Source organism: Carcharhinus amblyrhynchos, chromosome 8 (assembly GCF_965287045.1).
Source record: "Carcharhinus amblyrhynchos chromosome 8, sCarAmb.v2.hapA, whole genome shotgun sequence".
NCBI classification, from domain to species: Eukaryota; Metazoa; Chordata; class Chondrichthyes; order Carcharhiniformes; family Carcharhinidae; genus Carcharhinus; species Carcharhinus amblyrhynchos.
Genome location: NC_137331.1, coordinates 7,774,097 through 7,795,790, shown reverse-complemented (window position 1 = coordinate 7,795,790; position 21,694 = coordinate 7,774,097). Strand labels below are relative to the sequence as shown.

The following is a 21,694-nucleotide window of genomic DNA, read 5'->3' as shown; positions in this document are numbered from 1 at the left end:
ATTGACCTGTTCTGTTAATAAGCCTCCACATCAACAGAAAACCCTCAAAATTGTTCTTTAAGCTATTAAATATTAACAATTATTTATAGATCTATTTGAATTTTACTTTATGCATATATAATATTGGGATTAAAATTTTAAATTTCTCTCGTATTGTTGTAAAGCAAATTGATTCCAGATTCCCTCAGTCATTTTACAAGGATGTTGCTAGATCAGGATGCACAGGATTCTGTGTCCACTTCAGTGCTGTAAAACATAAGAACTAGGGATAAGAGTAGGCCATCTGGCCCCTTGAGCCCACTCCGCCATTTAATAAGATCATGGCTGATCTTTTCATGGACTCAGTCCACTTGCTCACCCACTCACCACAACCCTTAATTCCTTTGTTGTTCAAAAATTTATCTATCTTTGCCTTAAAAACATTCAACAAGGTAGCCTCAACTGCTTCATTGGGCAGGGAATTTCACAGATTCACAACTCTTTGGTAAAGAAGTTCCTCCTCAATTCAGTCCTAAATCTGCTCCATCTTATTTTGAGGCTATGCCCCCAAGTTCTAATGTCACCCGCCAATGGAATTAATCTCTCTGCTTCTATCTTATTATTCCCTTCATAATTTTATATGTTTCTATAAGATTCCCCCCTCATTCTTCTAAAAGTTAACACAGGACCAGATTTTGAGTGTTCTGGTTTTGCAGCTTTGCAGTTTTATTTCATTGATAGAGTAAGCTTAAAAAATAAAATTCTTGGGGTGTGGGCGGCTATCCCCAGCAATCCTTGAGATAATGCTGACTGGACAACTTCTTAAACTACTTCAGTATACATAAAGGTGTTTCCTCAATGCTTTTAGGTAGGGAGTTCTTGGGTTTGGGACCAGTTCTGATGGAGGAACAGGACAGTGCATAAGTTGGAAGTGATGGTGCTCCTGTGCACCTGTTGACACTGTCCTTCTAGGTAGTGGAAATCTTGAGTTTGAAAGATACTGACAAAGAAATCTCGGTGAGTTGCATCAACTCACATCAAGTAGATAATCACGCTGCAGTCATGGGTTGATGTTTAACTAATGAATGGAGTGATCAAATGGACTGCTTTCTTCTGGAAGGTATTGAGCCTCCTGAGTGGTTTTGCTGGTATTTAATTCGAATGAGCAAAGTGTACGCCTGTCTCAAAAGCTCCAAACTCATCACAATTGTTTTTAATAATAGAACATAATGATACACATTTGAACTGGCATGATAATGTAGCTGGTAAGCTACTGGATTAGTAGTTCAAAGGTTGAAAGTTCAAATCCCACATGCAAATTGTGCAATTGCATGTAATAAATCTGGTAAATTGTGGCTGGCACCAGGAAAACAAATCGACCATGAGTGACGCCAGATTGTTATTAAAGCTTGAAGGAACCACTCTGGCTACATGTGACTGTAGACCACACAGTGCGGCAGACTTTTGATTCTGTCTGAAGTGGTTTAACAAGCCATTGACCAGGTCAACTAAGGTCAATTGTTAAATGTACCATTTATCAGCAACACCCACATCCTGAGAATAAATTTGTGTCCTGTTCAAATATGCAGTAAATTTATTAAACCAGTACTTGATGTTTAATGAGAGCTGCACTGTTTGTTTCAGGTATTGTCTGGAACTCTGACCTAATTGAGACCTTGGAGCTGCAGAACCTGATGCTTTGTGCCCTACAAACCATTTATGGTGCAGAGGCTCGCAAAGAGAGCAGGGGAGCACATGCCCGGGAGGATTTCAAGGTTTGAATGATATGACAGTGTTGTGATCAAACTGGCTGTCAAAGATACCTTTAGTATTATACAAGCAAATGAGCTACTGATGGTTACAGAATGCGGCTGTGTTTTTTTTTACTGTTTGCCATGTTTTATAAGTTCTGAGCAGATAACATTACTGGACACTGGTCATCTGGAGTCTGTAATAATTTGCCAGGATGGAATTTGGGATGAAAGGGGCTGAGCTATGACAGAAGATGCATAAAAGAGTTATGTTCAAAACTGGAGATGAGGTTAAAGGAGGATCTGATTGAAGTACTGTATTAAAGTAGAGTAGTCAAGGAAAGCTTTCCGGTAGAGAGATGCTGAATAATCAAAATTCAAAAATTCTAGCATGGATTAGGGATGTGAACAAGTGCAGAGAATTTTGATTTTATGAGATAGAGCTGCTATGAATTATGGAATTGACTAGGTCCCTGCTCAAAAGCTATATCTAATGTTTGATGGTCTCAAAATAATGGGAAAGTTTTCTGCTGTTTCAATAATAACATTGTAATAACTACTCCTTTCTCACCAACTACATAAAAAGCCCTAAAGAGAACTGTTTGATCAAATAATGGGAAATAAACCAGAGCAGTTGAGAGAAGTGAACAAAGAAGAGAATCTAGATAAGATTGATCACGCCATAATTATATTTAAGATGATGACTGAGAAAGGCATGAGACAAAGAACAAAGGAAATGACTGGAGGGAGAAAAGGGAATGAGAATGAAATTAGGGAAGGTAAAATGGAAAAAATACTGGCAAACACAAAAATAGAGCAGCAGTCAGAAATATTTTAAAATGTGATTGAGAATTCAGGAGAATTTTTTTCCACTTTGAAAACAAGAACAAGCTAATCAATAATAAAACCATGGCTAAGTAAAGCGAAAAGGACAAAAAAACTAAAGGAAAAGGCAATAAATAGATAATAAAAGGGAATATGAAGGGGTTAAGAAATAAATCAAAAATGCAGTTAGGAACACAAATTATCAAGGAATGCAAGGAGAGCAGAATATTTTAACGCACTAATAGCAAAAAGAGTAAGGATAAGGCTGTTAAGGGATACAGAAGAGTTTGGGCCTATATTTATTGGCGTTTAGAAGAATGAGAGGTGACCTTATTGGAACATACAAGATTCTGAGGCAGCTTGAGAAGCTAGATGTTGAGAGAATGTTTCCACTCATGTGGAATCTGGTTCTAGAGAGCAAGGTTTCAGAATAAGGGGTTTCCCATTTAAGATGGAGACCAGGAGGAATTTCTTCTGGGAGGAATCAATCTTTGGAATTCTCTATCTGAGAGCAGTGGATGCTATATCATTAAATATGTTCAGTGTCAGATCAAGTATGATCTCATTGAAAGGCAAAGTAGGTTCTAGGGGCCAAATGGTCTACTCTCCTATCACTCATGTAATGACAGTAAAATGTCTGAAATAGTGAATAATGACATTCTTCATTAATTACCAGAGTGATTTAATCAGGGTGGGTAAGACCTGAGATTTAGAAAAAACATTAAAATGTAAAGGAAGGGCAGAGATAATTAATGGAATTTTATTCTCTCAAGTTTAATAAATTTAAGTCCAAATGGATTGCATCCGTGTAAATTAAAACGGAGACAATTTGAGAACTGGTTGACAGTTCACATTATTCCTGGAGCTTAAAAAGGGAGATAGAGCAAGTTTGGGGAACAACAGACCAGTTAACTTGATATTGATGGTAGGAAAGATAATGAAATCTTTATGCAAAAATGCAATGTAAATCATCTGGAAACTGAAAAGCACAGGTTCTAAAATGGAAGTTTATGCTTGACCAATTTATTGATTTAGTTGAAGGAGTATCTGAAAGAGTAGGGCTAATGCCTCTAGTATTTTTAGCCTTCCAAAAAACTTTCAATAAAATCATAATCATGACCTTGGGTAAGATCAGAGAATATAATCAAGAAGCAAGTAGCGGAATGGATAGCAAACTGACCGCAAAACAGACCACAAAGTAGGGTTAATGTCTGTTATTCAGATATACATAAGGTGGTGGCGGTGTTTCACAAGCTTCAGTGCTGGAACCACTATTGTTCACTATTTGCATAGATGATTGGCAGTCTGGAATCAGTAGTGTAATTTCAAAATTTGTGTATAACCAATTAAGATAGAGGGAATACTGAGGAAGACTGACAAAATATTAGGCAGTGTCAACAAACATACAGAATGGACATGTAAATGGAAAATTAATTTGAATATAGATATTGTGGGGTATGCATTTTGGAACATAGAATAAGGAGACTTCTTGATCCTTGGAAATTAAATCGGATAGAGGTACAAAGTGACCTGGGGTACAGATTCATAAATCATTAAAAGTTTCAATATAGGTTAGCACGGCCATAAAAATGCAAACATTCTTTTTTAGAGGAATAGAAATGAAAAGCAGAAAAGCTATGTTAACCTTGCTTGGAGCACACTTAGAAGATTACAGCGAGTTCTGGTCTTCATATAATAAAAGAACTACGGATGATGCCAAGACTCTCAAAGTTACAATCATCAGGAAAGACTGAACAGATCAGGGATCTAAGAAAATAGAGAAGGCTGAGGTAGTAACCCCATAGAGGTCTTCAAAATATGAAAGGATTTAATGAACCTAGAGAAAATGCTGTATCTGTGAGGAAAAATCCAAAAGGGCCATAAAAATAAGATATTCAATAAGATCCAATAAGGATTTCAGGAGAAATTTCTGTACTGAAAGGTTGGTTAGATTCTGAGAGTTGCTGCCAAGTGAAATAGTTGGGTTGAATAAAGTACATATAAAGGGCAAACTAGATAAGTACATGAAAGAAAAAGAAATAAATGTTCTGCTGATAGTTAGATGAAGTAAATAAGAGGAGACTCTTATGGAACATAATGCTGGCATAGATCAATTGGACTGAAAAGGTGGTTTCTGTGCTTAACCTGAATGTAATTCTACTGAATATCTTGTCAGCGACCACAGACAGTAAAAATATTCCCCCATAATCCAAATACTCTTGGGAACTCTGCATCTATTGTATACTCTAACTGTTAGAATTTCTCCCCGTGGCTTCCCATATATTTTTTCTGATTCCTGTGCCATGTTTGCCATATGACTACAACTTGCAACATACACTCTGTTCTCTGCACTCTGGCTATTGCTTTAAGAGTGGACTGAGTTAACTCTTCTATGAATTTTCTTTCCCTTTGTAAGAAGCTAATTGGCCTTTATTTGGTCCTCTTGGTTTTTCAGTTAAGATTGGGACTTTGCTTGGAAGCAGATTTCATGCGGCAGCTAAGAAAGCTGATATCTGTGTACAACCATAAGCCAGTTTGCTGATCTCTTTCATCCCTTTGCCCTTTAGTGCAAAGTGTATATTCAGCTAGAAATCACCTTTTGTGGGAGACGATAAACTAAGGCCACCTTCCCCTCCTCTTCAGATAGTGTCCTAAACAATATAAAACTGATTAAAACAGAAAATACTAGATATGGTCTGGCAGCAGGTATGGAGAGAAATGGCATTAATGTTTCAGATCCAAAATCTTAAACTTTGTTTCTCCCCACAGAAGGTGCCAGACCTGCTGAGTTTATCAAGCATTTTCTGTTTTTATTTCAGATTTCCATGATTTGCAGTTTTTTGTTATAAAACTGCTTATCTGGCTATTTACACCTGTGCATGTAAATAGGCTGCTGCATTTTTCTGTCGTGACTGCACTTTGTAAAGAACTTCATTGGTCTATAAAATGCTTTGGAACGTTCTGAGGTTGTGAAAGGTGCTATATAAATGCAAGTTTTTTTTCTTTCAATCCTGCACAATATTACGAGTTACCTGAAGAATTTCTAACATGTAAATAGAATTTTATTTTCCTTAACCATGTGAATGCTTTTAAACACAATTTTACTTCAACATTGTGCTTCATCTCCTGCCATCCAGTCATACAGTCTGCCAGCATGATCCAGGCTCACAGATGATGGTTGTTCACTTGGGGCAGATACTGTGGGTGGCTCATAGTAATGGAACTTTGCTCCAGTGCAACTCACTACCTAGTGAAAAGAAAACACATTCAGAATCATTTCAAATAAAAATTGCAATAAGGAGTGAGGTGAAAGGTGCCATTTTAATAGAAGAAGGAGATTGCAAACTGAGGGCCAATTTCTAACTGTTAAACAAAGAACAAAGAACAACCCAGCACGGGAAACAGGCCCTTCGGCCCAACGAGCCCGCGCCGCCGCATCACCCTACACCTATTTTACCCTGCATGTCTACGAATGGGACCCTACTCAGTCAGATTCAGGGAAGAAATAGTGTCAATTTGGTGGAAACCGATTAGCCTAAGAGCACATCTTTGGGGTGTGGGAGGAAACCGGAGCGCCCGGAGGAAACCCACGCAACCACAGGGAGAATGCGCAAACTCCCACAGACACAGGCCCAAATCCATGTATCTGCACAGCTAGCAGTGCTAGTCACTGAGCTGTTGTGGCGCCCGTCTATCGGTCCAGGATCAAGCACACACACCGACATGAAGTACTAGGCCACTCCTGGACTTCCAAGAGCAGCCCACGCACGACCCGCCGTGTGCATGCCCCTCGCTTGACACAAGGTGGACCTCCACCTGTGGAATAAAGACAAAAAATATTAATCATACAGCCTGCCCTTCCGGTGTCTCCCGAGGTTTAACCCTATTTAATAGCCCCTACCATATCCCTCCATTCTCGTTTCACTCATGTGCCTATCTAACTGCATCTTAAACGAGTCCAACGTTCCTGCCTCCACCACCCTACTCGGTAGCGCATTCCAGACCCCCACAACTCTCTGCATAAAGAACCTTCCTCTTACCTCCAAATTATACCTCCCCCCCCTCACCCTTAAGTGATGACCTCTCGTGTTCGTACCCAGTCTAGGGAGCAGTCTCTCACTATTAACTCTATCTATTCCCTTCAGTATCTTATATACCTCTATCATGTCCCCTCTCAATCTCCGTCTTTCCAAGGAGAATAGCCCCAGTCTCTTCAATCTCTCCTCGTAACCCAGTCCCCCCATGCCAGGCAACATCCTGGTAAACCTCCTCTGCACCCTTTCCAGAGACTCCACGTCCTTCCGGTAATAAGGTGACCAGAACTGGACGCAGTACTCCAAATGCGGTCTAACCAACGTTCTGTATAACTGAAGCATTAGACGGCAGCTTTTATACTCTAAGCCCCTTCCTATAAAGGCTAACATCCCATAAGCCTTCCTAACAACGTTCTCCACTTGTGACGCAACCTTCATGGATTTGTGAACCTGCACTCCCAGGTCCCTCTGTACGTCTATACTCCTAATCGGCCTACCTTTTATCACATAGCTCCTCTCTGCATTATTCCGTCCAAAATGCATCACCTCGCATTTGTCAGGATTAAATGCCATCTGCCACCTATCTGCCCACTGCACCAACCTATCTATATCCTGTTGTATCACCTGACAATCCAGTTCCGTACCCGCCAACCCTGCCATCTTGGTGTCATCAGCAAACTTGCTGATCACACCACCTACGCCCTCTTCTAAGTCATTTATGTAGACTACAAAGAGGAGAGGTCCCAGTACCGAGCCCTGCGGCACACCACTGGTCACTGGCCTCCAGCCCGACAAGGTACCCTCCACAACTACCCTCTGTCTCCTATTTCCCAGCCAGTTCTCAATCCACCTAGCTACCTGGCCTCGTATCCCATGCGCCTTAACCTTTTCTACCAGCCTACCGTGAGGGACTTTGTCAAACGCCTTACTGAAATCCATATAGATGACATCAACGGCTCTCCCATCGTCAACCGTTTTTGTCACCTCCTCAAAGAATTCCACCAGATTCGTAAGGCAAGACCTCCCTCTAACAAAGCCATGTTGTGTATCCCTAATCAGATCGCAACGCTCCAAATGCTCATACATCCTACCCCTAAGTATTTTTTCCATTAACTTCCCTACCACCGACGTCAAACTCACCGGCCTGTAATTCCCAGGGTTATCCCTGCTACCTTTTTTGAACAACGGGACCACATTTGCTACCCTCCAGTCTTCTGGGACCTCACCTGTGTCCAAAGAAGAGACAAAGATGTGCGCCAGAGGCCCAGCAATTTCATCTTTCGCCTCCCTAAGCAGCCTGGGATAAATACCATCAGGCCCCGGAGCTTTATCCGTCCTTACGCTACCTAAAAGCCCTAGCACTTCCTCTCTTGTAATAACTATATCCTGCAACTGAACCTCCGCTCCCTCCAAGAGATGGCACGATTCCGAACCCCTCTCCTTCGTGAATACCGACGCAAAGTATTCATTCAGGAGTTCCCCCATTCCCTCCGACTCAATACGCAACTCTCCACTCTTGTCCCTAAGAGGACCAATTTTCCCTCTAACTACTCTCTTGCCTCTAATATAGGAATAAAATGCCTTAGGATTATCCTTAATCCTACCAGCCAAAGCCATCTCATGCCCTCTCTTCGCCCTTCTAATTCCCCTTTTTAACTCCCTCCTACTCTCTCTATATTCCTCCAGCGCACACTCCGTACCCATTTGTTTTGACCTAACATACGCCTCCCTCTTCTTCCTGACCAAGTCTTCAATATCCCCCGTAATCCACGGTTTTTTATCCCAATCCCATGTACCCATCCATGCCCCGAGTTCATCTTAGTCCTCCATATTATGTTTACTTTTGTTTCTGGGAGCAAGGATATACTTCTCTAGTTTTGGTAGCTTTTCAAAAGCTGTAAGGGTTTGTTTTAGTGTTTTTCAAATACTTGCGGGGGTCTTTTAGAATGTATATTTTCAAATAGCAGTGGGATTGTTCCAGTGAATTTATTTTTAAATAATACTGGCTGTTTGTTATAGACGGCCAATTTTTCAGAATGTTGGCTGCTAACGTAGACCATCACCTTCCGTATGCTGGAAAGTGGTATGAACGCTCCTTCTGATTTTTCACACTTTTCAAATTAATTACTGGAAATTTGTGGGCAGTATTGCCTGAGATACCTCAATGTGTGTCCTGGTAAGGGAGGCTCATTAGCTGCACTGTGCACTCAGAAGATCAGTCATTGTGATGTAAGCCCACTTGTGACATTAATAAATAAAGTTAATCTAAAGTATCTGCAACCAGGTAGTGGGAAAGGGGGAAATATGGAACTTGGACTTAGGTAATGTCTTCCATGATTTTAGGGTATCTTAAAGTGCTTTACAAGCAGTGATGTCATTGTGAAATATATTCCCTGGTTAATGTAGGAAATGTGGCAACCAATTTGCACACAGCAAAGTTCCACAAAGAGCAGTACAGCCTTGACAAGGTCTGGCAACATCTGTGGAGAGAAACAGTTAACGCTTTGGATCCAAAACATTAACGCTGTTTCTCTTCACAGATGCTGATGGGTATCTATTGGTTAGAATACAAGAGAGAATGTCACTGCTCGCTTTTGAATAGTGCTTACAGAATCTTTCAAGTCCCAACAGAAGATGGTTTATGGCCTCATTTGTAAAGCACATTATTGAGGATGTTTCTCTGTGCTTTTGTCTGAAATTTTCTCTTTCTAATTTCTGTTCTCATTTTAGGTGAGAATTGATGAATATGACTTTTCAAAACCATTGCAAGGCCAAGAGAAGAAACCATTCAATGAACATTGGAGAAAGCACACACTGTCATACATGGATCCCAAGACTGGCAAGGTGAGAATTCTTGACTGCAGCAAATGAAAGATAATTTGCATGAGTAGAATTCTTTGAATGTTCTTCTAACCTGAGAGCACTGATGCACCTCTATAAGGCATTCTTTTTTGTAGTTACAAATTTTTAGTTTTAAAATGTCAATATTACAAAGGCTTCTTTGACTGAGTCCTCACTTGCATAAATAAAATAGGAAGTTACAGGTGTTAGAACATAAGAAATAGGAGCAGGAGTAGGCCATCTAGCCCTTCGAGCCTGCCCTGCCATTCAATAAGATCATGGCTGATGTCGTGGCTCAGTTCCACTTTCCCGCCCTCTCCCCATAACCCTTAATCCCCTCGCTTATCAAAAACCCATCAACCCCGCGTCTTAAAAATATTTAGCGAGGCAGCCTCCACCACTTCAACGGGCAGAGAATTCCAGAGATTCACCACCCTTTGAGTGAAGAAGTTCCTCCTCAACTCCGTTCTAAACCGCCCCCCTTTAACTTGAGGCTGTGCCCCCTAGTCCTACTGTCCTTTCTGAGCGGGAAGAGTCTCTCCACCTCTATCCTATCTATCCCATTCATCATCTTATGTGTCTCAATGAGATCTCCCCTCATTCTTCTAAACTCTAACGAGTACAAGCCTAGTTTATTCAGCCTCTCCTCATAGCTCAACCCCCTCAACTCCAGCTTCAGCCTAGTAAACCTCCTCTGCACTCCCTCCAAGGCCAAAATATCCTTGCATAAGTGTGGCAACCAAAACTGCACACAGTACTCTAGCTGCGGCCTCACCAATGCCCTATACAGCCGCAGCAAGACTTCCCTACTTTTATATTCAATCCCCCTTGCTATGAAGGCCAGCATCCCATTCGCCTTCCCGACCACCTGCTGCACCTGCAGGCTGGGTTTTTGCGACTCATACACAAGGACCCCAAGGTCCCTCTGCACCATCGCCTGCTGCAGTTTTTCGCCACGTAAGTAATAGTCCTTCCTACCATTATTCCTACCAAAGTGGACCACCTCGCACTTGCCAACATTAAATTCCATTTGCCATTTCCTGGCCCATTCGCCCAGCCTATCTAGATCCTTCTGCAGACTCTCCACACCCTCCACGCAATTTGCTGTTCCACCAATCTTGGTGTCATCAGCAAATTTTGACACCATACACTCGGTTCCCTCCTCCAGATCATCTATATAAATGGTAAATAGCTGAGGCCCCAGCACCGACCCCTGGGGCACTCCACTAGTCACGAACTGCCAATCCAAATAGCACCCATTAACCCCCACTCTCTGCCTCCTATTTGACAACCAATCCTCTATCCACGCTAACACCCTAGCCCCAACTCCATGCCCTTTTACCTTCTGCAATAACCTCTTGTGAGGTACCTTGTCAAACGCCTTCTGAAAATCAAGAAAGACCACATCCACCGGCTCTCCTCTATCCACCGCCCGAGACACATCCTCATCGAACTCCAATAAATTTGTCAGACACAACTTCCCCTTAACGAAACCGTGCTGCATCTGCTCTATCAAGCAATTCCCCTCAAGATGCCTCGCTATTTCCTCCTTGATGACGGATTCTAACATTTTACCTATAACAGACGTTAAACTAACTGGCCTATAATTCCCTGCCTTTTGCCTGCCACCCTTCTTAAACAACGGCGTAACATTAGCCGTTTTCCAATCTTCCAGCACTTCCCCGGAATCCAGCGACATTTGGAAAATAACCACCAAGGCATCCACTATCACCTCCACCATTTCTTTCAGAACCCTCGGATGCATTCCATCCGGTCCTGGGGACTTGTCCACAATCAGCCCCTCCAGTCTGTCGAGCACCGCCTCTCTAGTCACAATAATGTCATTGAGACCCTCCAGTCGTACCACCTTTCCATCTCTAACACCCGACAAATTATTCACGTCCTCCTCTGTGAAGACCGAAACAAAAAAGTTATTCAAGACCTCAGCCATTTCCCCATCCCCTACCACTAAGTCCCCCCTCTCATCCTCTAAGGGTCCAACGTTCACCCTAGCCAGCCTCTTCCTTTTTATATATTTATAAAAACTCTTGCTATCCTTTTTTATATTGAGCGCTAGCCCAGCTTCATAGTTTCTCCTACCCTTCTTTATCAACTTCTTTGTCAATCTTTGTTGACATTTCAACCTCTCCCAATCCTCTTCTCACCCACTACTCTTAGCTACTCTAAACACCTCCGCTTTTAATTTAACAGTTTCCTTCACCTCCTTCGTTATCCACGGCTTATTACCTCTCCTCCTACGGTCCTTTTTAACCATTGGAATAAATTTCTGCTGAGCACCAAGAAAGATCTCCTTAATGTCCTCCACTGCTCCTCAGCAGACCTACCTTCCAACGCACTCCCCCAGTCAACATTCGCCAATTCTTCTCTCATCCTACTGTACTCCCCTCTGTTCAAACAAAGGACACGTGTCCGGGAACCCACTTTCTCCTCCTCCATCTGCACCAGAAACTCCACCGTGCAATGATCACTCTCCCCAAGAGGATCCTTCACCAAAAGGTCCCTAATTCTACCCGCCTCGTTACATAACACCAGATCCAAGATAGCTCGCTCCCTCGTCGGCTCCAACACACACTGTTCAAGGAAACTATCCCGGCAGCATTCCAAGAACTCCTCCCTGAGCCCACTGCGTCCAACATGGGTCGACCAATCAATATGTAGATTGAAATCCCCCATAATTATCGCCGTTCCATTCCTGCACGCCACACTTCTTTGCGCGTTAATAGCCCGCCCCACCTCCAGATCATTATTCGGTGGCCTATAGACGACACCCACCAGCGTCTTCCTCCCTTTGCTGTTCCTAATCTCCACCCACAATGATTCCACTTTCTGCTCTTTGGTTCCTATATCATCCCTTGCTACCACCCTGATGCTATCCTTAATCAGCAGAGCTACGCACCCCCCGCCCCCCGCCTCCCTTTTTCCTCCCGCCTATCCTTCCTAATACCCCATGGACATTCAGCTCCCAGTCCTGTCACCTTGCAGTCACGTCTCTGTAATGGCCACCAGATCATATCCATTTGTGCTGATCTGCGCCACCAGCTCATCCACTTTATTCCGAATGCTTCGTGCATTCAGATAAAGTGCCTCATCCCAGCCTTCACCTGGACCCTATTTGCCAGAACGCCACCAACCATACTCACGCCCCCTACTCCCTTTATTATTGGGACATCCTCGGCCTCTTCCCTTACCTGTACCCTCTCCTTAACTTTAGACCCCGTAATGTCATCTACCCTCGCACCCTCGGCACCCCCCCCCCCCCAATTAGTTTAAAGCCCTGTCTACAGTCCTATTTACACGATTCGCCAGGACTCTGGTCCCAGCACGGTTCAGATCAACCCCATCCCACCCGAACAGGTCCCACCTACCCCAATACTGATGCCAATACCCCATAAATTCAAACCCATTCCTCCCGCACCAATCCCTGAGCCACCCATTCACTTCCTTCTGTTCTCTGTTCCTCACTGTTCTCTGGAGCTGTGATTTCGACGAGTGGCTGCCTTTTGGTGAGTGTGCTGCATTGTAATTACTATATTTTGACTTAATTCTAGTTCGAGAGGGTTTTTTGATTATTTTGGCGCTCCGTAGCGGGAGATAGGCGCGGGGGCTGCTGGGAAGGGAGCGCGGGAGTATAAAAAGAAGGCCAAGGTAGATAGCGGGCAGCGTCGGGAGCGGGCAGCGGAGTGAGGCGGGAAGCAGAGTGAGAGGTAAAAGGGCTTAAGCTCACTGGGCTTGGGCGAGAGTAGGCTTGGTAACAGGAATTAATAGGACAACTTAATAGGGGGCAAACATAATGGCAGGGTCTAGGGTTACACGTGTTCACTGTGTTCGTTGTCATATGTGGACATTTCTGGAGACAGCACATCTCCCGAAAGCCCACATATGCGGGAAATGTCTAGAGGTGCAGAGATTAAGGGCCCGGGTGAGGCAGCTGGAACTGAGGCTGGAGGATATGTTTTTAGTTAGGGAAAATGAGGAAATAATGGATAGGGACAGTAACACTGAGCAGATACCAGGACCTGGGAGGAGAGACGGATGGGTCACAGTTAGGAAGAGCAAAAAGAAAAGGAGTCGTGGCACTAGGACCGCCCTGGAGGAATTACCCCGGAATATCAAGGGTGGGGTGACAGCTGGGGTAGAGAAGGCAAGGGAGGGAGATCAGAATACCTCGGAGGAAGGGAAGAGTGCAGGGTGTGAGATAGTGGTGGGGGATGGGAGAGTCAAAGGGATTGACAGGCGGTTCTGTGGGCAAAAGCGGGAATCCAGGATGGTAGTCTGCCTCCCTGGGGCAGGGGTACAGGATGTTTCAGAAAGGGTAGAGGGAATTTTGAAGGGTGGAGGGACCAAGTCTGATGTGATAGTGCACATAGGAGAGAAGGATGTAGGAACAAAGTGCAGGGGGGACATACGTAGGCAGTTCAGGGAGTTGGGGGCTAGGCTGAAATGTAGGGCCTCCAGGGTGGCGTTCTCTGGGCTGCTGCCAGTGCCTGGGGCTAGCAGGGCTAGAAATAATGAGATACTCCAACTCAATGCGTGGTTGAAGGATTGGTGTAGGGCAGAGGGTTTTAGATTCGTAGACCATTGGGAAGTCTTTATGAAAGAGGGGCAAATATATAAGAGGGATGGGGTACAGTTAACTGGGAAGGGTGTGAATATCTTAGCTGGAAGGTTAGCTGGAGTGTTTCGGCAGTGTTTAAACTAATATGGAGGGGGGGTGGGGATGTGGACGGAACTGGGATTGGGGATAGGGTAAGCCCAGAGGGTAGGAAGAAGGATCGAATTGTTTCTGAGTGTCTTCGGTGCATGTGTTTCAATGCTAGGAGTGTGACTGGCAAAACAGATGAACTGAAGGCAATAATGTTCGAAAGGAAGTTGGAAGTGGTGGCGGTGACAGAGACTTGGTTGAAGGAAGGGCAGGACTGGCAGTTGAATGTTCCCGGGTATAAGTGCTTCAGGCGTGATAGGGGAGGGTCACAGAGAGGTGGGGGAGTGGCGTTGTTAGTTAAGGATTGCATCATAGCAGTGCAGAGGGAGGGAGGAATAGAGGATATAGGAATCGAGTCGCTATGGGTGGAGTTGAGGAATAGGAAGGGAGATGTTACTATGTTGGGTGTGTACTACAGACCGCCCAACAGCCTGAGGGCTGTGGAAGAAGGGATAAGCAGGGACATTCTAGATAAGTGCAGGAAGAATAGGGTGGTGGTAGTGGGAGATTTTAATCTCCCCGGGGTAGACTGGAAGGTGCTGAGATCAGAGGGTGCTGACGGGGAGGAATTTGTACAGTGTGTAATGGAAGGATCCCTGGAGCAGTATGTGGATAGCCCGACCAGGGAGGGGGCTATACTGGACTTGGTTCTGGGGAATGAGCCTGGGCAGGTGGTTGACGTTGAAGTAGGAGAGCAGGTGGCTAACAGTGACCACAACTCTGTCTGGTTTAAGATATTAATGGATAAAGATGAAGCCTGTCCTAAGGGGAGGGTGTTAAACTGGGGGAGGGCTAGATACAACCGGATTAGGCAGGATCTTAAAGATACGGACTGGGGTAAGCTGCTTGATGGCAGGTCGACGCTGGGTATGTGGGAGTCTCTCAAGGGAAAACTAAAATCTTTGCAGGAAAGGCACGTGCCGGTCAAGAGGAAGGATGGGAAGGGTAGGATTAGAGAGCCGTGGGTAACTAGGGATATTGAGGACCTGGTCAGGAGGAAGAGGGAGGCGTACATTAGATCTAGGCATTTGAGGACAGAGATAGCGTTAGAAGAATACAGAGAATGTAGGAGAGAACTTAAAAGGGGCATCAGAAAGGCAAAAAGGGGCCATGAAATGGCTTTGGCGGGTAGGATTAAAGAAAATCCTAAGGCATTTTACTCCTATGTTAGAAATAAAAGGATGGTTAGAGGGAAGATTGGCCCTCTCAGGGACAGAGGAGGGGAACTATGCTTGGAGCCTGGGGGAATGGGGGAGATCCTGAATGAATACTTTGCGTCGGTATTCACGCAGGAGAGGGGCCTGATGTCTGGTGCTGTGCTTGAGGAGTTTGAGGATCCGTTGAGGGATATAGTCATCACGAGGGAAGAAGTGTTGGGACTCTTAGACAGTATAAAGACGGATAAATCTCCAGGGCCTGATGGCATCTATCCCAGGCTGTTAAGGGAGGTGAGGGATGAAATTGCTGGGCCTCTGACGCAAATCTTTGTCTCTTCTTTGGACACAGGTGAGGTCCCAGAGGATTGGCGCATTGCAAATGTAGTACCGTTGTTTAAGAAGGGTCAGCGGGATAACCCAGGGAATTATAGGCCGGTGAGCTTGACTTCAGTTATAGGCAAGCTAATGGAGAGGATCCTCAAGGATAGGATGTATGAACATCTGGAGCGCTGCAATCTGATCAGGGATACGCAGCATGGCTTCGTTACAGGGAGGTCGTGCCTTACGAATCTAGTGGAATTTTTTGAAGAGGTGACAAAAACGGTTGACGAAGGACAAGCCGTTGATGTTGTCTATATGGATTTCAGTAAGGCGTTTGACAAGGTCCCTCATGGTAGGCTGATAGAAAAGGTGAAGGCTCATGGGATACAAGGCCAGGTATGTAGATGGGTGGAGAACTGGCTTGGGAGGAGGAGACAGCGAGTAGTAGTGGAAGGCTCCTTTTCCAATTGGAGGCCTGTCACCAGTGGTGTGCCGCAGGGCTCGGTACTTGGACCTCTTCTATTTGTGGTATATATTAATGACTTGGAAGAGGGGGTAGGTGGTGTGATCAGCAAATTTGCTGATGACACCAAGATGGTTGGATTGGCGGGTACTGAGGAGCAGTGCCTGGCAATGCAACAGGACATAGACAGGCTGGTAGATTGGGCAGATAGATGGCAAATGGAATTTAATCCGGAGAAATGCGAGGTGATGCACTTTGGCCGGAATAATGTGGAGGGGAGTTATACGATAAAAGGTAGAACTATCCGGAGTATAGATACGCAGAGAGACCTGGGGGTGCAAGTGCATAAGTCCCTGAAGGTGTCGGTACAGGTGCAGAATGTGATGAGGAAAGCGTATGGTATGTTAGCCTTCATAGGAAGAGGTATAGAATATAAGAGTAGGAGTTTGATGTTGCAGTTGTATAGAACATTGGTTAGGCCTCACTTGGAGTACTGTGTCCAGTTCTGGTCGCCGTACTACCGGAAGGATGTAGAGATCCTGGAGAGAGTGCAGAGGAGATTTACCAGGATGTTGCCTGGTATGGAAGGGCTGTCTTACGAGGAAAGATTGGATGAACTTGGGCTGTTTTCCCTTGAGAGACGTCGGCTGAGGGGGGATCTAATAGAGGTTTATAAGATTATGAAGGGGATAGATAGAGTAAATGGTGGTAAGCTTTTTCCGCTACAAGAAATGGATAGAACGAGGGGTCACGGGCTTAGGGTGAGGGGGGCTAGGTATAAGACAAATATTAGAGGGCAGTTTTTCACGCAAAGGGTAGTGGGGGTGTGGAATGCACTGCCGAGTAAGGTGGTGGAAGCAGGCACGCTAGGGTTGTTTAAGAGTCACTTAGACAGCCATATGAGCGGGCTACATATAGGGGGATATAGTAGGCCTTACTGAACATTGTAGGCTTGGGAATACATTTTGCCTCAGGAATGTTAGTCTTTGCCTGTTTAATAATGAATTTTTTTGTCTCCACAGGCATTTAAGTCCAGCAAGGGGCATGCAGGCGGCAGGTTGTAGTGGGCTGCTCTTGGATGTTGCTTCGGGAGTTGCCTATTGCTTCATGTCGTTAGTGTGCTTAAACTGGACCATCTCGAGGGCAACATGACAGCTCAGAGACTATCTCTGTTGCTGTGCGGACACATGGATTTGGGCCTGTGTCTGTGGGAGTTTGCACGTTCTCCCCGTGGTTGCGTGGGTTTCCTCCGGGTGCTCCGGTTTCCTCCCACATCCCCCAAAGATGTGCTTTTAGGCTGATTGATTGGGTACTAAAATTGTCCCTAAATTGGACCTCCCTGATCCTCGCACGTTAGACGTAGACTAAAATCATGAATAGGTCACTGAGATAGTAGGACGGCGGCGCGGGCTCGTTGGGCCGAAGGGCCTGTTTCCCGTGCTGTGTTGTTCTTTGTCTTTGTTCTTTGTCTTCCTTAATCTTATCAACCTTACGCCCGTCTGCACTCGGTTCAGGCAGTAGCCCAGAGATAACCACCTCGTCGGTTCTACTTTTTAATTCCATTCCCAGCTTCTCATACTCCCTCCCCAGATCCTCAGTTCGCATTTTGCCTACGTCGTCGGCACCCACGTTTACCACAACGACCGGATTCTCACCCTCCCATTCCAGGTTCCTCTGCAGCCCGGATGCGACATCCCGGACCCGAGCACCAGGCAGACAACACACCCTTCTGTGCACTTTGTCATTGTGACAAAGGACAGTGTCAATACCCTTAACCCCACTATCCCCAATTACTACTACGTTGCTTTTCACCTTCTCTTTGCCTATGTCCTGCGTCTGCATCACTGTACCGTGTGCAGTTTGCTCACCAACCTCACCTCCCTCGTTCCCGTCCAGACTGGAAGCAAGAACCTCAAACCTGTTATGCACATTGAGAGGCTGAGGCATCCGCTCCCCACCCTCCTTCCTCCACTCAGCAGCCCCCTCTTGTTCCTGACCCTTAGAGTTAGCCAGTCTAGGGGGGGGTGGATGTCACTTGCACCCCATTGACAATGGCACCCTCTCTCCCCTTGATGAGCCTCAGTGTCTGTAGCTCAGAGGCCAGCTCGTCTACCTTGAGCTGGAGCTCCTCCAGCAACCTGCACTTACTGCAGACATGGTCACTGGGAAGGACCCTGGGGTCCACCAGCTCCCACATCATACAGAAACAACACATCACGTGCCCCTCCATTATTCACTGTAGTAATATTGAAAATTTCAACACGAACTTACCTGGCCCTTTTTCTCCCAAGCCCTTTTGCTCTTAAGCCTTAATAGCTCACTCTGCTTCCCTCTCACTCCGCTGCCCGCTGTCTACACCAGGCCTCCTTTTAAACCTGGCGCTGTTTTAAAGCCTGCTCCCCCACAACTCCCTGCTATCCACTCCCTTAGAATTCTTAAAGCAGTAGATACAAAAAGCCCGCAAAAATGCTTTTAAATGATTTAAACAGTTCTACAAGGTAAGTTCTTACTATGAAAGTGCTTTAAACTTATTTAAACAGGTTTTTAAGAGGTAATTTCTTATCTGTCTCTCTGCTCCTTCACTCGTCTGCTCCAGCAAACAATGGAAGGCTTCACCGTGTTCTACCATGACTTTTTATCATTAGCATTAATGGTCAGAAAACTGTGAGCAGTTCTGTATGATGGGACTTTACATGATAGAATACAGGGATTTTCAGGTTGGTTAACTACCTGGCAAGCTACAATGTGAACGCTCCTTCCATGGCCCTGACCATCTTCATATTAGTTGACTAAGTGCTAAGTCCCACATGGTGGAAGAGTTTTACAGGCTCACGACCCACACGATGGGCAAGGGGGTGAAAAATACCCTGAACCAGACACGAGTACCCGCTGGATATCAAACCAGAACGCAGAGCCGGAACTCTGGCCTCTGCTTGTCAGGTTCATCTGCAGAGCGGTTTGAACCTTGCATCTGCTGACACAGGCAGGAACACTACCACTTAGCTGGAGGCTTACTGTGCGAGAGCTTGTATGCAGCAGAAAGTCTGATTAAAATAGAGCATCTGAAATACAGTGTTTCTAATTAGACTCCACATGGGGTTTCTTTAATACGTTAATGAGGAGCATGTGCTTATGATGAGAGGTGAAAAGTAAATGTGAAGCATGAATGCACTAAATTAACTCCCATTGAGTCAGCTTTCATGCAGTTATCCCATTATTTGTGGAACATAAGTTTTTAAACCGAAGTTTCTGTGAACAGCTGCTGGGGCGGTCATCGGGTTTATGTTTTAAAGTTTATTTATTAATGTCACAAGTAGGCTAACACTGCAATGAAGTTACTGTGAAAATCCCCTAGTCGTCGTCTGGATGGGGCTGTCAAATTTCAATCACTTACTGCCACTTTATGAATTAATATCTTTTAATATTTTTCAAAAAGGGATTGGATGTCCGGGTGAATATTTCCATATCTGTGGATCATTCTCCACGTGCAAAAGATTGGAAGCTTCTTAGGGAGCGCCCAGTCCTTGGGAAATTGCTGCCTGAAGTGAAGTAGAGGGATGGTAGAGGCAAGGAACAGGGCACTAAACATGTTTCTGTTCTGAGCATTTATTAAAAACTTTGTTTTAAATTCCAGGTGACATTGGAATACAGACCTGTAATTGACACAACGTTGGATGAAAAAGACTGTGCCACAGTTCCACCAGCAATTCGTTCTTATTAAGTTCAGTGAGGCTGGTAGTTCAAAGGTAGATCCACTACATACTGAATTGACAAGATTCCTCCCTTTGCATATTTAATAAAATTCTCATGTAATGGCAAATGTGATTCCTTTTGAACTGTCCATTTGTTCTAACCATCTGTATATTGTAAAGGATGAACCATACCTTTCATATTAGTGTGATTCTAAATCTGCATGAGCAGTGCTACAGCTGTACATAGTGCTTTTTCAGCAGAATGTGTAGTTATTGCAGTCACATCTGAGAGTACGCACTCTATTGGAGATGCTAGATTTTTTTTCTGCCAGTTCATTAATATAAATCCAGTGCAATATTGCATAACTGTAATTAAAATCAGAAAATCCCTTCTGAATAATTATTCTGTTGGTGGCTATTCTATCTTTCCACTGATGCAGAATACAAATTGAAGATGCACGATGTTCAGCAGAATATTTCAAAGTCAGATAAACATTATTTATTTGGTTGCTAAAGGACAGTACCACAGGATGATACAAAGTAATATTCATGTTTGTATGGTCGTATATGGTTTCTATGATAGTTTGTTATGCTTCACACTTGTTTATTGATAAAATGTATAAAGGCTTTATTTGGAGTTCAAAATTGATTTACGATAGAGTAATTGATTCGCAACTAATCCAGAGGCATGGATTAATGCTCTAGAGACAAGAGTCCTTCTCACACCATGACAGCTGAGGAAATTTAAATTTAATAAATATAGAATAAAAATCTGGTCTCAGTAATAATGATCACAAAACTATTGGATTATTATAAAGCTCATCTAGATGTTCTTTAGAAATGGAAATCAGCCATCCTAAGCTGCTCTGGCCTACATATGACTCCAGTCCCACAGCAGTATTCTTGGCACTTATTTGCTCTCTGAACTGACCTGGCAAGCCACTGCAGAAAAGTCAAATGAGAATGAAACCTAACAGATCACTGGCACCAACCTCAGCACGAGAAATGACAGTGGGCACACTCAGCCCAGTCAACCTTGAAAACTCCTCCTCAGGTACATATGGGAACTTGAGTTGAATTTGGGAAAGCAGACGAGGAACACCTGATGTCCCAGATTCATCAATTACCCTAGCTCAATATGTCCTGTCTGTCAGAAGCTCATGACGCAATGCTACGCAGTCAGAAAGGAGTGACCCTGGGATCTAGACCCTCAACTCTGGACCTCACAAAGTCTCCTGGCATCCTGTCCTGGGAAAGGAAACCTCCTGCCAATTACTACCCTCCCTCAGCTGATTAATCAGTGTTCCCCGGTGTTGAACACGAGGAAAGCCAAGGTGCAGAATGTACCCTGAAAATTTGAAGGACTATCCCCAAGAGGATTATTACTAAAACAGCTGGCTGAGTCCTCAAGGATACGTCTGCCAGCCTCCCAACCATTGACTCTATCTATACTTCCCGCTGCCTCGGAAAAGCAGTCAGCATAATTAAGGACCCACGACCCCAGACATTCTCTCCTTCCAGCTTCTTCGGATGGGATAAACATGCAAAAGTCTGAGGTCACTTACCAACCGACTCGAGAACAACTTCTTCCTGCTGCTGTCAGACTTTTGAATGGACTTACCTCGCGTTAAGTTGATCTTTCTCTACACTCTGCTATGACTGTAACACTCCAGTCTGCACGCTCTCATTCCCTTCTCTGTGAACGGTATGCTCTGTATAGCACACAAGAAACAATGCTTTTTGCTATGTTAATATGTGTGACAATAATAAATCAAGTCAAAAACTATGCATTGGGGTAGGTGGTGAGAGAACTAACAAAGAGGAAATATCTACTTGACTTTGTCCTCGCCAGTTGACCTGTTATAGATGCATTTGTCCATGACAATATTGGTAAAGTATGTCACTGAG

At 44.4% G+C, this 21,694-nt stretch overlaps 1 protein-coding gene across 1 annotated transcript in view; it reads left to right on the top strand.

Annotated features, from left to right (window-relative positions):
• The window catches only part of sdha (succinate dehydrogenase complex, subunit A, flavoprotein (Fp)), a 51,347-nt gene extending 30,916 nt beyond the window's left edge, over positions 1–20,431 (top strand). Inside the window, exons 13-15 of the mRNA XM_080193600.1 lie at positions 1,624–1,754; positions 9,320–9,433; positions 19,729–20,431. Of these exons, the coding sequence (XP_080049726.1) occupies positions 1,624–1,754; positions 9,320–9,433; positions 19,729–19,815 (332 nt within the window). The 3' untranslated portion in view covers positions 19,816–20,431. The remainder of the gene's footprint in view (positions 1–1,623; positions 1,755–9,319; positions 9,434–19,728) is intronic.
• The last annotated feature ends 1,263 nt before the right edge of the window (positions 20,432–21,694 follow it).